General features: G+C 34.3%; 1 protein-coding gene across 3 annotated transcripts in view; it reads left to right on the top strand.

The window, feature by feature from the left end:
* The window catches only part of PAFAH1B1 (platelet activating factor acetylhydrolase 1b regulatory subunit 1), a 67,422-nt gene that overhangs the window by 30,904 nt on the left and 17,736 nt on the right, over positions 1–18,782 (top strand). For all 3 annotated transcript variants that reach the window (XM_032457448.1, XM_032457449.1, XM_032457450.1), the window contains 3 exons: positions 1,950–2,170; positions 17,948–18,032; positions 18,227–18,301. In XM_032457448.1, the coding sequence (XP_032313339.1) occupies positions 2,139–2,170; positions 17,948–18,032; positions 18,227–18,301 (192 nt within the window). In that variant the 5' untranslated portion in view covers positions 1,950–2,138. The remainder of the gene's footprint in view (positions 1–1,949; positions 2,171–17,947; positions 18,033–18,226; positions 18,302–18,782) is intronic.

Raw genomic sequence — 18,782 nt, 5'->3', positions numbered from 1 at the left:
TCCTCCTTGACTGGCTTATTCACCACTGTATCCCTAGTGCCTGGCATAGCATGAAAAGGATACTCAAGAAATGGTCTTTGATAGAGGTAGTGGTTCTGGAGGGGAAGGGGTGGGAGGGCAGAATGAGTAGAGGATCAACTGTATGGTGACGGATTGAACCTAAACTTTTGCTGATGAGAATGTAGAGTATGTAGAAGTAGAAATACAGTGGTGTACACATGAAACTAAAATAATGTTATAAACCAGTGTTACCTCAGTAAAAAATAAAGCTAAAATTTGAAAAAAGGTACAAACTTGCAATGACTAGTAAAGAAGTCTTAGAAATCTAAGGCACAGTACAGTGACTATAGACAGTAGTATTGTATTATAATCATCAAACTTGCTAAACAAACGACTAGAACTTAATTATTCAAACCACTTCTTTAAAAAATTATGTAACATAATAGAGGTACTAATTATCACTATAAGGTAATCAAAATATGTAAAATATCAAATTAACATTGTATATCTTAAATTTACACAGTGTTATCTGTCAGATATATTTCAACTTTAAAATGTGATATATTTAAAACAAAAGGAAATAGTCTTTGTTTCCTGTGTCATTGATGTGTCTCTTGATAGGTGGTCCTATGAGCCCTTCATTAAAAGTTAATTTCACTTGAGAGGTGATTTCCTGTTTCTTTGAAGTGTCCCATCCAATTGAATTTTGTAGGTACCAGTCTGCATTTTAAGTAAGACGTATCTCAGATGTATAATTGACCTTTGAACAGAGCAAGGCTTAGGGACATCAAACCTCCACACAGGTGAAAGCCTGAGTATAATTTTACAGTTAGCTGACTCTTTGGATCATGTAGTCCGTACGTATCTATTGAAAAAAATCTGTGTTTAAGTGGATGCGTGCAATTCAAACCCATGGTGTTCAAGGGTCAATTGAATTTCCTAGTTACTATGGAAATTCTATTTTTATGCAATGTGATAAAGACAAACTGTACTTAAACTTTTGTAAAATAGGAGATTTGAAGAATAATTCTTTAAGAAACAACTTGATTGTTCTTACTTTTATCTACATTTACTCTCATTGAGCTGATCACAGTACCTTTTAGATATTGTATAGAAATTGATTTTATAGTGTTGCAAGTATAAAGAAAAGACTGAAACATTAAGTAGTAATCAGAAACTAGGTTAGAGAATTAGATTACTGTGTAAGCCAAAGAAGTTTGTACTCCATTCAGTTTTTAATTTTTTTTAACACATATATCTTAAGGACAAAATTAATTGAAACTCAATACTGAATTATTTCCTTTAAAAAATTTTTTTGTTATTTTTTAATGAAATTACTGGGGATCGAACCCAGGACCTTGTGCATGCTAAGCATGTACTCTACCACTGAGCTGTTTCCCTCCCCCCACCCCCGATTATTTCTTGATTCATAAATGCATTGGTTAAGAGGCATGAGATTGCTAAATAGTTTACTTACATTATAAATAATATCAGCTATTCTAAGATTACTGGTGACTAATACTCAGTCTTGACCATTACTTTAGTTATAGTTGGAATCTTTGGCTTGTGGACAGCTTGTGAAATACTTAATCTTTCTTTTTTCAGATTATACCCCTTTTTGTAAATTAGAAAAAGATTTCTTTAGCCATTAAGGGGCAGTTATCATCTCTGAAGTTATGTTAATGTTTGGGATTTATTAAAATTGATATTTAGCAGGTGACATGATTGTTAGTGGGTAAAAATAGTGCTGTTTGGCTCAGTAAACTGTTAATTTAAAAATACATTAAATGACTATATTTTGGCATTGATTTAGTAGGTTAAAAACATCATCTGATATACGTATTAGCATCAAAGTAAGCTTCATCTTTGGAAGTATATACTACAGATAATAATTTAGAAATAATTTAAATTCTAAGTGAAAGGAATAATCTTTCTCTCTTTCTCCTTAGGTGGAATGAACCTTCCTTGTTGAATATCTCCTGGTTACTGGTTGGATTCACTCGTGAAAGAATTATTTTCCTTTGTGTGGAAGCCACTTAGTGGCATATTTAATTATAAGTCCAGGGATTGCAAAGCTTTTTGATTTCCCAAAGGAGGAACATACCACTATATCAAATAAGCCTGACATTACAGCCAAAATGGTGCTGTCCCAGAGACAACGAGATGAACTGTAAGTTTCTCTGTTCTGTTTTTTGTTTTTAATCTTCTCATAAAGGGCAAAGTAGTAAATTAAAATACAGCTTTGGGAGATGTATTCTAAACTAAAACTATTGTTATGATATTGGCTTGAGCTGTTTGGTCTGATTTTAAACCTAGGTCTTATTTTGACAAAGTGTTATTTACCCTTGAGACTTTACTATGTGTACATTTAGAGCAGAACAAACAAGTTGGAATGAGTTAAGCTTGTCTTAAATATCTTACGTTCACTAGGAAGGTAGGACTTCAGAGCTCTCCTAAATTTTTTGTCTGGAATCCATGTACTAGCAAAATGAAAGCTTTTATGTTGCTATAGTTAATGCCTTTACTTTTTGTCTTACTGTGTTTTTTACCTTTTATCATCCAATGGCTGTTGTAGGATTTGAACTTTGAGTTGACTGACATAATTAATGCAAGTACATTAATGAAAGAAGCATGAAATGATTCGACCACTGCTATTTTATAGTATCTTACAGCGTCCCATATTTATAGCATTCTATTTTCATAGGTGAAGATTATGAACATTTAATTTAACTTCATGTTCTAGGTATTTTTAAAATTTCCAAAAAGCTTTGTTTATTTGGAAATAATTTCAAATTTATGGAAAAGTTGTAAGATTAGTACGGAGAATTCTTACTGTACATTTTATCAAAATTTGCTTATTGTTATTTTTTACATTTGCTCTATCATTTGCACTCTGTAGCCCAGGGTGAGGGTACATACCATATTTTTTTTTTTAAACTATTTGAGAGTAAGTTGCATGCCTGAAGGACTCCCCCCATCATATACTTCACTGTGTGGTTTCTGAGAATAACTATTCTTCTATAAAACCAAAGTACAGTTAGCAGTTTCAGTAAAATTTAACATTGTCACAATACTTCTATTTAATCTACTTCAGTTTTGTTAATCAACCCACTAATGTCCTTTATAGCATTTTTTTCCCCCCTCTCTGGTACACTACCAAAACCAGTCCAGGATTAGGTTTTATATTTAGTTGTCATGCCTCTTTAGTCTCATTTAATCTGGAACATTTCCTCAACTTTTCTTTGTCTTTTATGACACTGATGTTTTTGAAATAGTCTTTTTCTTAAATTTTTTAATTGAACGATTCTTTAAATTCTGTAGTGCTTTACGATTTTCTGAAGTTTCACATGCATGATTTCATATATAATACCATAATTACTCCTTTTTTCCCCCACCCCTGTATTGCCCATCTCCTCACTGGTAACCAACCACTGATTTATTCTCTTTATCTATGAGTCTGCTTCTTTTTTGTTTTATTTACTAGTTTGTTGTATTTTTCAGATTCCACACATAATTGATATCATACAGTGTTTGACTTTCTCTGTCTGACTTATTTCACTTAGCATAATGCCCTCCAAGTCCATCCATGTTGCTGCAGATGGCAAAATTTCATCCTCTTTTATGGCTGAGTAATATTCCATAGCATATATATACACACCACATCTTTTGTATCCATTCGTCTCTTGATCGACACTTAGATTGCTTCCATACCTTGGCAGTTGTAAATAATACTGCTGTGAACATTGGGGTACATGTATCTTTTCAAATCAGTGTTTTTGTTTCTTTCAAATATGTAACCAGGAGTGGAATTGCTGGATCATATGGTAGCTCTGTTTTTAGTGTTTGGAGAAACCTCCGTAGTGTTTTCTACAGTGACTGCACCAATTTACATTCCCACCAAGAGTGTAGGAGGATTCCCTTTTCTCTACATCCTCACCAACATTTGTTATTTGTGAGTCTTTTTTTTTTGGTCTTAATAGAGTGTTCCTCATTTTCCATTAGGCTGTCTGTTTCCTCATGATTAGATCCAGGTTATTCATTCTTGGCCAGGATATTATATCTAAAGATACATAATGTCCATCTGCCCCTCGATGATGTTAATTTTGATCCTTCAGTCTAAATGCCTGATATCTCTGCTATATGGTTATTGTTACTTTCTTTGCAACAAATAAGTGGGAAGACACTTTAAGATCGTGCAGACATTCTTCCTTCTCATTGATACTTATCCCCTAGATTTAACACTGGAGATTCTTACTGAATGATTCTTTACTGCAATGGTTGCAGAATGATTTTCTGGCACCACTACTCATTCTTTATTTATTAGTCAGCACTCAGCATTTTACTGTAATCAGTGGATCTTCTTTTTCTCCTTTTTATATACTTGTTTTTTGATTTTTGGTATGAACTCATGGATTCTTACATTTTCAATTGTTTATCATTCATTACTATTCTTTCTTGTTTTAGTGCTTGAATTGTCCCAGATTTTCCCATAGGACCCTTTCCGGTTGGCTCTTTTGTTTGCCCCTGTCATTTTTGTGAGCACTTCCTTATTTTCTAGGATAACAAGATGTTCCAAGCTTATTGTTTACCATCCTGCCTTAACCCTAGAATCAGCCATTGCTCCAAAAAGTTCTGGTTTCTCTTAGTCAGGAGTGGTATTAGAGATCAGTATATGGTCAGTAAGTGTGCACATTGCTGCTAGGATGTCTTTGCTTCTGGGCCCTTTAAGCAGACAGAACTAGGAAATACATGTATGTATAAACACATACAGACACCCTGCCTCACGTATGTACTAAGGTTTCTTGGTCTTGGCACAATTGGCATTTTGGGCTGAGTAATTATTGGCTGTGGGGGCTGTCCTGTACACACTTGGTGGTTTAGCAGCATCCCTAGCCTCTACCCACCAGATGCCATAAACAAAAATGTCTCCAGATACTGCCAGTCTCCTCTGGGGGGCTATAATACTTCTAAAATAGTTTCAGAATTGTTAATGCTCATACCATTATGAAAAACAAATCTCCTAGAAAGGGTTCAGAATTTGTATGCAATTCTCCCCACATCCATCCTGCCAGAGACTGAGAGTACATAATCAAATACTGTGTAAGTTATGTGGATTAGTTTTTTTTTTTTCTCCCTCTCCCTCTTCATGTAGTTATTATTCATTTGAAATACTGTTGGGTTCATCTATTTCTAGTTTTTCAGTTTTCTGTTTTTGCATTCCACCCCCTTCCCATTTTTGTTAATTTTATTTAATATTTTAGATATGTAGAACACCATCTATACAAAAATGTATACTCAGAAGTGTTACTGTCTTCTGAATCCTTTGCACTAAGTTACCCCTCCTTACTCTTTAGAAGAACCAACATCATTGTTTTGTAAAGATAGGCAAGAGATATATGTTTTCTTGTTTCTCCCTTCTTTCTTAGATAAAAGGTGGCATGCTATGTGTTCTCTTTTGCACTTAGCTTTTTTTCTCTTAACAGTATCTCCTAGAACTCACTACATGTCAGTTCATAGAAATTCTCTTCTTTTTAACAGCTGAATACTACCCCACTATGTATACACCATGGATTGTTCAACCATTCTCCCAAATTTGAACATCTAAGTAGTTTCCTCTGTTTTGTAATTACAAATAATATTGTAATGAATAACTCTGCATATGTGCATGTATATTATTAAGGCACATCTGGTTTTTAATCATTCTTGTTTCTAAATCACTTCAGAATTCTTTTCTTCTAGATGCCTTGTGTGAGCTGACTGCAAGTCATGCTTATAACCCTCATGATCAGGATGAATATTTAAACATTAAGGCCAAATATAGAGCTTTTAATTTGAATAAAAATCAGTTGAGAAGGGGAGAACCTAATTTCATGTGGCTAGGTTTTTATAGAGTTTGAGATAAGAATTGACTTAACTGTGCTCATCAAGCAAAGAAAATTTGTTTTACAGATATAAATTAAATTTGGGAAATAGATTTAGTGTCTTACAGGTTTTAGTAAGGAAATAAAATGAAGTTCTTTGATCTAACAGTTTTCTTTATAAAGAGCTTAATTTTCTTTTTAACACATGTGCAAATATTTCTGTAGGGATAGCTGTGTAAAATTATGGATGTTTATTGCATTTTTTTTAGTGATAAGAAACTAGTAACAACCTAGAATGGTCCATTATTAGGGGAATGTTAAATATGGTACATCCATTCTATGGGATACTGAATAGCAGTTTAAAAAGTGGTTTATTTATGTATATCTACACGGAAAGAGCCCTAAGAGCTATTGTTAATCAAATAATCAGGTTGCTAAATAAGATGGTATGATACATTCATGTTAAACACCCACACACACAGCTATGCATTTCTTTTGTGCCTGTATCTGTGTCTGTGCACACATAGAGCCCTGAAAGGATATATACTAAACTGAAATTGGATAAAAGTGGAAGAAAGAAGATCTGTGACAGTACTGTTTCAGTATTTTATAAGGCAAATATATTTATTTTTTGTGTAAATAAGAGTAAAATTTTAATAGATTTTCTTTTAAACAAAGAAACTAGAGCTAATTTTCTCTGGCATTATAGGTTGCAGTGGAGAAGTTTAGGTCAGCCTGTTTCTCCTGCTCTTCTGCCTAGGTATCCATACTGTTTGTTCACTTATCTTCATGTTCACCAAGCTAGATTTTGGATAGTTCTATATTTTAAGGATATTTTCTTATTATAGTTGGTTACATTGTATCATGTCTTTTTGGATTCTTTTTATTTTGATCTGTTTTTAGTTTTAAGTTACTTCAGATTTTTTGGGAAGTATAGTGTGTTCATCTGTCATTTTCTGCTGCTTTTGGGGGTAGTTCTTCTTCTCTAAAGCATACTTTCCTCTCTGTTTTGCTTGCTGTGCTACTTTTCCTTTTCTCCTCTTAAAAAAAATTGCGTGGGTCCTATGTGACATTTTTCCTTCTTATTAACCATCTTTGAGGATAGTTCTGGTTGTGGGAAAGAGTGACTGAGCTGGACATAGCTTGTAATTAAGTGTGCTGTCTTAGAACACCTTTCTGCCATATTAGTACAGTCCTCTGCCCTGGGGCATTTTACCTCTTAGCTTCCCAGGTCCTCCTCAAGTAAGCTAACGTTCTTCAAGTGATCTGAAGCCTTTTTTGGGGGGTAATTTATTGTTTGTCTGTTAGCTCATTCTGGCTGGCACATGTAAAGCTAATTCTCTTTACCCTTCTCTTAAATCCTTCTTTACCTGTATACAGCTTCACTACCCTAAAAATCCCCTGTTTGCCTATTTGTCCATCCCTTTCTCTCACCAAACCCCTGGCAATCACTGATCTTTTTACTCTCTCTATAGTTTTGCCGTATCCAGAAAGTTGAACTCACACAGTATGTAGCCTTTTCGGAATGACTTCTTTCACTTAGCAATATGCAGTTAAGGTTCCTCTATATCTTTTCATTACTATAATGTATTTGTAAGCTGTGTTTTGCTTTACAAAATTTAACATCTTCAGTTGAGGTGTTCAAGATTCTCCTGTGCTTATGTTTGAACATTGTATATGTTTAGTATCTATTAGAAAGTGATTCTGTCCTGATCTTTTAAAAAAGTAAAAATCTGCACTTCTCTACACACTTAAAATTGCACATGAGAATACACTACAGCTATAGCATCTCATGTTCATGTTCATGGAGTTAGATGCCAGGCTCTGGCATATATGTTACCATGTGGTGAATACTTGAAAAGACAGGTATGGGCATAACACCTTGCATTATGGCAGTATCCTGTTACAAATAGTTCTAGGGCTTAAAGTTTTGGACAATTATTGTCTGGCTTTAGAATCTATAATAAGGAATGGGAACAGTGTTTAGATTTTGATGGTGATTCAGCTTTCAGACGGGTATTTCTCCTTGTAAGCCTTCTGGCTCAGTTTAATTGAAGAATATTGTGAGACTATAAATTGAACTGTAGAAGTGCAGTTACTTTTACTTACCTGTTACTTACCTGTGTGAATTAGTTTTCGTAATACTGGACAACAAAAGCAAAATACATGAACTGGATGCTGGAACTGAAATGAGACTGTAATTGTAATTCATATCGTCTCAGTTTCAAATTTTTATTTTAAAAAACTATGTATTTTCATTGACTGTAACAGTAAGTATGTATTAAAACACAGACTTAATATATTGCTTTTATCTAGCTTATGTTTTGAGATTCTGCTGCTTTTTAAAGTTTAAAAGTTGATAATTGTGGAACCTATAACTATATTGTCTTGGGGTAAAAAATTTTAAGAGGCCTGAGTCTTCAGAGGAAGATTAAAGTATTCTCAGTTTATGTTATGGTTAATCTTCTTATTCTTTGAAAGTTTTTTAATTGAAGTACTTCATTCACTGGAATGCATCGTATTCTGATCATTCCAGATAACAAATAATGACTTCCTGTACTGTAGGAGTACTGATATTTTCTTCTGTTGTTGATATTAGACTTGTCAAAACAATAAACAGGTAAACAAAACCCCATACTTCATTCGTGAAATTGAACCAAAATTATAAAATTGCTGAATGTTCAAAAAACTACATTCAACATTTGTTGACAAGGGTGAAAATATAGGCATCTCTAAAGATAATCAAGATGTGGACATCAGTATCAAATTTGCTGATTTTCTGTAGAATTCATACAAAGCTTTGTGTGTGTGTGTCATACAAAACTTTTATTCCATACAAAACTTTTATTGTGTCATATGACATTTCATTTCACTGAAATATTTGATTTTATTCTAGAGGATTGTATTAGAAGAAAAGTCATACTGTAGAAGAGAGAGGAAGGCAGTGCCACAAATACCATTAAGGAAGTTGAGAAGGTTATATACTGAGCAGCTCCTATTTTCTGTGTGAGGTTGAAGGTCAGCTGAAGGCTGGGATGCAATTAGGTATTTGAGAATGAAAAAGGGGACCAGGGACAAGTGAATGATTCATTAGGCAGTACTGGAATGACAACCATATATCATGCATGACTTGATCCATACCAATTCTAAAAATATAAGTCCATTATTAGCAGTATTGTAGATTATTGGCTATCCTGCTGTTCAATGCAGGATTAGAACTTTGTTCCATCAACAAATGGAACTTATATTTAGCCAGGTAATTCTGGGGATGGTTATTGTGAATATGACCTGATTTTAAGGGATTTTCACTGTTACTCTTTAGAGTTTGGCTTACTGTATGATACTCTTATTTTATTTAATTGCTATTCCATTTAATCTGTCTGTATGCTTCTAAGAAGTAAGTCTTAAAAATACCATTTACATTAAACCTTTTCTTGTCTTGCATGTCCTTCATAATCTGTTTCTGTCCTGTCTTTCAGCCATTTCTCTCATATCTTAATCTCGCTTTTAATATTTATTTTGATTATTTAGATTGACCACTTTTAGAGTAACTTTAATTTTTAATTTTATTATTATTTTTTTAATTTTTATTTATTTTGGAAAGTTGGTTTTTTTGTGGGGGTTTTTTTTTTTTGGTCTTGTTTTTTGTTGTTGTTGTTATATTAATCGTGGTAATGGGGAATTGAATCCAGGGCCTCATTCATGCTAAGCATGTGCTCTACCACTGAACTATTACCCCCCCACCTGCCCCCTCACCCTTTTTAAAGTTTAATGGAGGTACTGGGGATTGAACCCAGGACCTGGTGCATGCTAGGCACACTCTACTACTGAGCTGTACCCACACCCTCTGGAGCAACTTTAAATAATAATGGTTATAAATAACAGTGATTATCCTTGTTTTGTTCTTGACTTTAATGCAGCTGTTTCTAGTGTTGTACCATTAGTTGTAATATTTATTGGTTGAAGGTTTGAGGGGTTTCTTTTTAAAATATTAATGACGAGGTCTCTTTTTTAATGTTTAATGGCCTTTCCATTGTTAAGGATTTTTTGGGGGGGTGGTAATTAGGTTTATATATTTATTTTTAGAGGAGGTACTAGTGATTGAACCCAGGACCCCATGCATGCTAAGCATGCGCTCTACCACTTGAGCTATACCCGCCCCGCGCCCCCCCCCCCCCCCCGTTAAGGAATGTTTTAAAATCAAGAATGTTGGAGAATTTGATCAGATATAAATTGAGATCTTCATCGTGTACCATTCTTGTTCCCTTTCTCCTGCTCAGTCCCCTGCCTATAATGCTTAACTGTTTCTTTTTCATTTAAGGCCCAATTCACATCTTGCCTTTATAAAAAGATTCTTGCATTCAATCTCATTTCTTTTTTGAATTGTTTTCATACCCTTCGGTACCTTTGGTTTTCCTCCTCGAATAGATTTACAAGCTCTTGGAAAGCAAGGTACAATAATCTAATCCTTTTTTATAGTCCCTAGTATGAAGTTGGGAATATAACAGACACTTATCCCTTCCAGCATCACCTTTTTTCTTTCCTTCCTTGTTTTATAGTGAAAATTTGCTTTACATTTAAAGATTGTTAATGTTTCAAACTTTTAAACGCATGCGAGTTACATTGGCTATTCTTACGGTACAACCTGACTTTTCTGAATAAGTTTCTTAAGTATGCAGAATTATTTTTTAAAGGAATATATTCTAAGTGGATCTCAGAGTTAAATAAATAACTATCTGCAATTACTATAGACATATTAAAGTTAGAAGAAAAAGGAGAAAATGTTTTTAAAGTTGCAAGTTGTACTGAGGAACCAAGATGAAATGTCCCCCGCTCTGGAGACATTGCTGACCTCTGACTTACACTAGGCCATGCAGCTTATATGTCAGTCATTAATACACTATGTATTACTAACTTGAAACAACATAACTAGAAGTCTAACCCTTCTGGTGTGAAGTGATATCATGATCATACCTTCATTTACTTTTTGTAAAGTTATTTTTCTTAACAGATTAAAAGGGTAAAGAAAACATAAGAAGGGGGAGAATCAAAACTGAACTGTTCAGTGGTGCCTTCTGTTTTGTGGTTCCATTACTCAAAAAATTTCATCTAAATATGAGAATGAACAACGATAATGTATATTTTTGAGTTCTTTTTTTTTTTTTGGGTTTTGCCTTTTTAAAAGTCCAACGTGATGCACTTATTTTGGTATACAGTGTTATTGCTGCTGTGGTATGGGGAGTGAGGGCTGGATGATCTCAGACCCAGATCTCTTCTGCCGAGAAATGATAACTAACAGGCACACGTTCTTTGGCTTAATGAAGAAGATCCACTCACCCTGGCTCACCCCAGTTTTATTTTCTTTACTTCATCACTGCCCACATAAGGTCTCATTGTTACTCTTGCTGTGTTTGTACTTGTCCCAAGACTAGTAGTAGTTGAATCCTGGATTACGAAGTAGGTATCTTCAAGTGTGATGATGAAGGATGATCATTGTAACCCTCTGTCAAGGCACATGATGTTGGAGAGGTATAAGACCTATGAGACCTATGGCCAAGAACTCATCATTTCAGTGCTGCACTTTCCCCAAAGACTCAGTGGGTAGTTTAGCATATTTAAGAAGTCATGTTACCTACCTGTCTGAGACTTGGTTAATGTCCTGTGGCAGCAGCTTATGGAATAACCCTCAGTAGTGTCTCTGCACTTGAAACTGAACTTTAGTCACATCTTCCCCAGGACAGTTCATCTTGGTGTTTGTCTAAGGGGTGTTGTGAGGGTTGTCTTCTGGAGCATGGCACTAAAGATGACGATGTGGTCCCAGTGATGTGAACTTGCATACTTGATCCTGCTGGGTCTTCTCATTATCTTAATGGTGTGCCCTCCTATCTCTGCAGATATCCCAGATTCATTGGGCCGCTGCAGCCTTTTAGAACAATGCATATTAACTCCATTGCTTTCCTAATTCCTGAGTATGTGAGATTGGTGCATCCTTTTTAATGGGCCTCATAAGAAAACATCTCTTTGTCAGCATTTGACTTAACCTTGTTTTTCCTCATATAAACAATAAAATTTAAAATTTTATAAAATTCTTAGAACATTTTTATTCAGCTTTAGAGTGCTACAGTATACAGTTTGAAGAAATACTGTTATCACATTGGTTTCAGAAGACCCAGATTTTGATTTTCTGCTTCACCATTTATCAGCCAAAAAAGTCAGTTAAGCTTTGTGAGCCTCAGTTTCTTTACTTGTGAAAAACAGCTTCACTTCATTCTCCTCTAGATGCATGCTCTGTAACTCCCTCTGTTTCAGTTAACATTTGTAAGAGTTGATGGGGACCCTGAAGTATTCTGTTTTTATTGTTAGTGCTATCCAATCTTTTTAGAGTTGTTACTGTGTAACGTTCGTGACACTTAGAGTAACTTTTACAAATCTTACCTCTCTTTATAAGAGTGTAAAGGTGTATATGGTTTGGTAATGGTGTTATGACTGGTATTACAGCTACAAAAATTATCCTGGGGGATATGAGAACAACTAAGAGAATAGGAAGTCAGCTAAAATGCTTAAAATCTAATCTGGCATTTTATTTATTTATTTTTATTATTTTTTTTAATATGTATTTATTTTGTTTTGGGGGGAGGTAATTAGGTTTGTTTGTTTGTTTGTTTTTAGAGGAGGTACTGGGGATTGAACCCAGGACCTCATGCATGCTAAGCATGCACTCTACCACTTGAGCTATACCCTCCCCGCTGGCATTTTAATAACTTGGGAATAGGTTAGAAAAACAGCTTCATTTGTTGTAATGGTTTCAAAGGACAGCAGTAGAATAATTTCATTGTGCTACTATTCCATGTGTAAGCCTAAACTCTGTCTAACCAATTATTTGTTCATAGGTAGAATTCCTTCAGGTTGTTCTTTTGATTTTAATCATTTTCTCTGATTCTACATGGGGTTTCTGGTTTTGGTCTACTCAGAATGACCTATTACACTTTTGCATGAAGTTTTCCTTGATTATTCTAGTGATTGGTTATTTTTCTTCATCTTCTGAGACTTAATAGATTTATTTAATTAATGTGTATGAAGTTTCTTTGAGAGATTATTATAAACTTGTGCTTTGATGTCCACTTATTTCCAAAGGGATAAGTCTTCCATCCCTAATAAAACTGATGTAAATCAACTCTAGGTCAACAGCTGAAATTAGTAGCAAACTCTAGAAGCACCCTTTAGGCTGTTAGAACCAAGAGATTCTTCAGTTTTATTTATTCTTACTTTGACAGTGGTACACCTTGGCTGAGTTAGAGGATCCACATTCACTGGATCAGATAGATATTGAGTGGTAAGGTAACAGGGGCAGTGGTGCCAAAGTTATCTGGCCATGGGAACCTGAGTTATGCTTCTTGACTCTTGTCAACACCACTCACCTGACATTGTGGTTAGAAGTATGACTAAGAAATCTGACTAAATTGTATTTGATGTGGAAATAGAATTGACTAGACTCCTCTGGGACTGGATTGTAGATTTTGTACATTATCAGTATGTTGTATAATTCCTAATGGTATCAGACTCATTTAAACTTGAGTTTTATTTTTGCTGTGTTTTTGTATATCTCTCTTGCTCTTTGGTAGTTCAGTATTATATTTTAATGCCATGTAATATCACTTTCTTTTACTAAACTCTTGCATGTAATACTTGTATTAACTAAACATTCACCCTTCATTAGATGGAGAATGCATCCCTGGTAGTCTCAAAACTCACGCTCTTCCCCAACTCCAGTATTTTACAGTGCTCATTTGAAGACTTACTGTGGAGTAGAAGACTGAGGCTGCTTTAAGTTGTGCAACTACACTTGCTCAAGTCAGCGGGGACCTCTTATTAGCCAGATTGCTTGGGCACTTTTTAGACTTACTTTATTTGACCCCTCTCAGAACTTTGTTGCCATTAGTCATTTTCATTTTATTGAAAATCCCTTTTCCATTGGCTTACCGACATCTTTCTTAATTCTCTTAGTAGGCTCCTTCACTCCCTAATGGCTTCTTAAATATTGCTATCTGTCAAGGTTCCATTATTTACATTCTAGTCTCCTTTTTTCTTCCAATTATATACCTTCTTCCAAAGTGTCTTTCACCACTTAAGTGGTGTTAATTTTCCCAAATCCTTTCCTTACATCAGACCTATTTCTTAAGCTTCTGACCTTTATATTCAGTTACCTCCTGTATTCTTTACTTAAATATCTTATAGCTACTTCCAGTCAAAAGGTTTAAAACTAAACTAATTATATTCCTACCTCTTTTCCTGTGTTTCCTGTCCAAGTAAATGTTACTACCATCTACCAGAAGCTTGTGAAACTGTTTTCACCCATCACGCACATCTAATCAGTTATCAAAACAAAAGCACTAGTGGTTGAAAGTGTGAGTCATTCTTGGTTTCAAGAATCTGTGTGTAGGACTTTTTAAAGAGCAGTATAAATCCTACTTTTAAAATATTTATGAAGAAATACAGTATATGGAAATATATAACAATGGAACAACTAGAGGGGGAGGGTATAACTCAGTGGTAGAGCTAGTGCTTAGCATGCACAAGGTCCTGGGTTCAATCCCCAGTAACTCCATTAAAATAAGTAAATAAAAGCCTAATTACCTCTCACTCGCCCCCCAAATAAACAAAAAGATGGAACTAGTTAAAGGAGGGAGGTGTAGCATTCCATCTGCTTAGCCAGTTTCTTCCCCACCTACTCAATAAATGTTGATTGGAATTATTATCCTAAATTATTTCACTGCTTGTTAGTTTTGTGACCTTAGATGAGTCAGGCTACCAATATATAATATAGAGGTAATATACTTTTCTACCTAATTTACAGAATGGTTTTAGAATCAAAAGAGAACAGTGTTTTTTTTTTAAGTTGGATTTAACATTTTATTAAAAATGTAAATGTGACATACAGCTATTTTGAGGTGCTGTTTAATGCATATTTGGAATTACCTATGTCTTTCTAATTAATTGCATTTGCCGCATAGCATCTTTTTAAAATATAGATGGTGGGTTAAGCCACAAAGTATTTGGAAATCTTGCAGAAGTTTTCAAAGTTTAATATCTAGTACACTTTCATAAAAGCTATATATGCAGAATCAAAGGGTGTCAACTTTGTTTTAAGTCAGTAAATGCTAACCCAATTGTTTAAAAAGTAAAGGTGTTAAAGGGATGACATTCATAACGACTGGTAGGAATATAAATTAGTTACAGCTCTGGGGAGCAGTTTGGCAGTAGCTTTCAAAATGTCCTAAAAACATATATTTTTTTTTGTCTTAGACTATTCTAAGACTGCAGTAACAAAATATAAGCTGGGTGGCTTATAAACAACAGATTTATTTCCTACTGTTGCAGAGGCTAGGAAGTTCAAGGTCAAGGTACTGGCAGATTTGTGTCTGGTGAGGGCTCATTTCCCAGTTCATAGTCTCTTTATAAGGGCATTAACCCTGTTCATGACTTCCTCCTATAATCCCCCACTTCCAGATGCCATCATTTTGGGGATTAGGTTTCAATATAAGAATTTTGGGGGGATACAGACATTCAATTATAGCATCTTTTTGACTTAAAGTGAAGATGTTTGAAAAGCTTTGAGTGTACAAATACTTACTTGCGACATTATTTTTAGTGGTAAAAAATTAGAAACAACCTGAAAGTCTAGCAATCGATGATTGCTTAAATAAAATTTGGTACATCTATATAGTGGAATATTGTTTGAATATTAATAACTGATGTCATAAATGAATATATACTGACAAGGAAGGATCTTCACAGTGTGTTGAATGAAATTAGCAGATTAAGTTGATTAAAAGCATACATAGTGATGTGAATGTATGGGCAAAAGCACATGGTATGAGTGGGCTATTCTGCAAGGTTAGTGGTAATCTCAAAATACTGGAATTTTTTTTTAAATAAGGAGAAAGATATAATCATTTTGCATTTTTCTTTTAATATTCTTACCTGGAAAAATACCACCACATATCTATCTGTCTTTTCCTTTACCAAAATTAGTCCATTTAAGATCATAATAGTTATAATTTGTACATATGTTATATATACATATTTGTTTATGAACTTCAGAGTTATAAGCTGTGTGTGTAGTGTGTTCAGGCGAAGTTTAGGCATTAGGACTTGACCCTGAGGTAGGAGTGGAGCTAGGTAGGAACATTAAATATTTACAAATACAAATACTACATACGATTTTATTATTACTTTTTTAAGTATAGCACTTTTATTTCAACCCTTGACATTTCCCCCTTTATTTGCTTGAAGAAGGAAATAAAGTTAAGAAATAGATGTCTTTTAGCTTCTTTGTTTCCCTTAACTATTTGGGAACTTTCTTTCTTCCTTTCTTTTCCTTTTTTTAATGGAAGTACTGGGGATTGAACCCAGGACCAGGTACATGCTAATCATGTGCTCTGCCACTGAGCTGTACCCACCCCCCTATTTGGAATAGTCTAACCAAAGGGTAATTTATTTTTGTTGAACATTTGTAATACAGGCTTTGACAACACAGTATTTGATGGAATATTTTGAGAGAGCTGTTGCTTTCCTAGTCTGTATTGTTTCGGAAGGCCCAAGTAGAACTACTTGGAAATTAAAAGTAGATAATTATCTTCGTGTAAAGAATATACTTTGTAATGAATCGAGTTACCCATTAGTGGAGCAGGCCAGAAGTACAGGCTATGATATGAGCAACACGCAGACACAGACTTACAGTAAGACTAAGAATTTACCTTCCCTCAATCCCCATATCCACAAATATGGTGTGCTGACCTTGTCTTCCACTAGTTGTTATACTTTAATCTTTGTACTACTACTACTTTTTACTACTTTATAGTAGTAAAAGCATGTCTCTAATGGAGTACAGTATTTTTTAAAAAGAGGCAGATTTATATCTAATAAAGAATGATTGCTAAGATTAAGTGAGTTTATATGACATTGTATGTAAGACATCTGTAGTATACTGCAGTTTGTTTTAAAAACAAGTATTGATTATGTCTAGACTATGTAGGGGTAGACAGGGAGACCATCTCTGAAAGAATACACAAAACCCTGGTAAAGTGGTTGCCTCTGGGGTGGAATATTAAGGGTTAGTGGTGGAAAGGACACTTTATTGTGTCCTTATATATTTGAAGTTTGTTTAACCTTGTGTATATATTAACTTTTAAAATTTTTAAATTAATTTAAAATGTTAAAGGCAATACCAAGCACACAACTATTTCTATCACAGTGGTACCTAACGCTCAAAAGAATTGAGAGACATTGGAACAGATTGCCTTAGGAGACAGGTAGCTTGTTTTCCTCTTTCAAAGAATATAAGGAAAGCATGAAATTCAGCTTCTCTAACCTTAGAGTTCTTTCGAATTCTAAATTAAGTCTCAATTTATGATAGTACCCTAAGTTTATAGCATGTGCCTTTTTTCCCCTACCTACTCTCATGTTTAAGTTGTCTCTAATATTAAAGTACTTATTAAAATTTTATCAGAATAATTCTCCCTGCAATACTAAGTTTCATTTGCTAGTCCTTGAGTGTCTATTAGAAAAACAAGGGAAGGCTGAATGTAAACTGTAAACATGAACAGAAATGATCATTACTGTCACAAAGTGATATCTAATTGTATAAGCAAGCCATATCTTGATCTATAGAGTACCCACAGCTTGTAAGGTAAACAACACATTAGAAACATAACTAAAAGCTCAGGAATAATGTTATAATCTTATGGATGTACTATGACAGGGCTAAATGTTTTAGGCTTTTTTGGGGGGGAGTAGTTCCTTTTTTTGTGAAATACTTGTATGATTTGAAAGATAATACTCTTAAAAGAGTATCTTAAGGGGAGAGGGTATAGATCAATGGCAGAGTGTATGCCTAGCATGCACAAGGTGCTGGGTTCAATCTCCAGTACCTCCATTAAAGATAAAAGAATAAACAAGCCTAATTAGCTCTCCCCACCCCCCAAAAAAAGAGTATTTTAAGATTTATGAGATTTGAAGTAAAATATTATTTCTTGAAAATAGAAACGAGAATTTGCTAGGAGTCACTTGAATTTGTTTCCTTTCAGAAATCGAGCTATAGCAGATTATCTTCGTTCAAATGGCTATGAAGAGGCATACTCAGTTTTTAAAAAGGAAGCTGAATTAGATATGGTATGTTTGACTTTTTACAGTTATTTACAGTATAATTAATGAATGGATTTTACTCAAGTACCAGTAGTTAACAGTCACATTAGTTACTCAAAAGTCTTACCACTTGTTATTGTGGTTTACTTGGCACTAAACTTGGTATTCACCAGAGCCTTCCAGATTTTTTTTTAAAGTTCTAACCATTTTTTTTTCTCTAGAATGAAGAATTAGATAAGAAATATGCTGGTCTTTTGGAAAAAAAATGGACATCTGTTATTAGATTACAAAAGAAGGTAACTAAGTCTTTTAAGTTAGTTGTATTCAGAGTATTATACAAACTTTGAAAGTGTCAACATAATTATTCTGCACTAATATAGTAATGGAAAGGCAAATAAAAATATATTTCTGTGCATTAAAAAAAAAAAAGCTTTTGACCTGTATTAGGTCATTGCTGATACATGCTGACTTATGCAACCCAGGGTACTGGCTGGATTGAATCCACACAGCCCTGACTTCAAGGAATTGATACTGAAGAACTCATTTATGCATTTAGTTGGGAAGAACACATGGAGCCAATGTGATACTGGGAAAAGAGCACTAAAGTGTGCTCTTAAACAAATCATTTTCATCTCTGAGCTTTTTTTTTTATCTGTAAGAAGGCAATAAATAATATTCTGGTCCTAAATTTATACTTTCAGTAGGCAAAGTTAGAACAAATAATACTGTTATAACATGAGTTAATTCATAATATGCCCTTAGAAAACTGTCTAGCAC

This window comes from Camelus ferus, chromosome 16, assembly GCF_009834535.1.
Source record: "Camelus ferus isolate YT-003-E chromosome 16, BCGSAC_Cfer_1.0, whole genome shotgun sequence".
Lineage (NCBI taxonomy): Eukaryota > Metazoa > Chordata > Mammalia > Artiodactyla > Camelidae > Camelus > Camelus ferus.
Note: the sequence above shows the minus strand (reverse complement) of the source record. Positions and strands in the feature narration are given on the sequence as shown.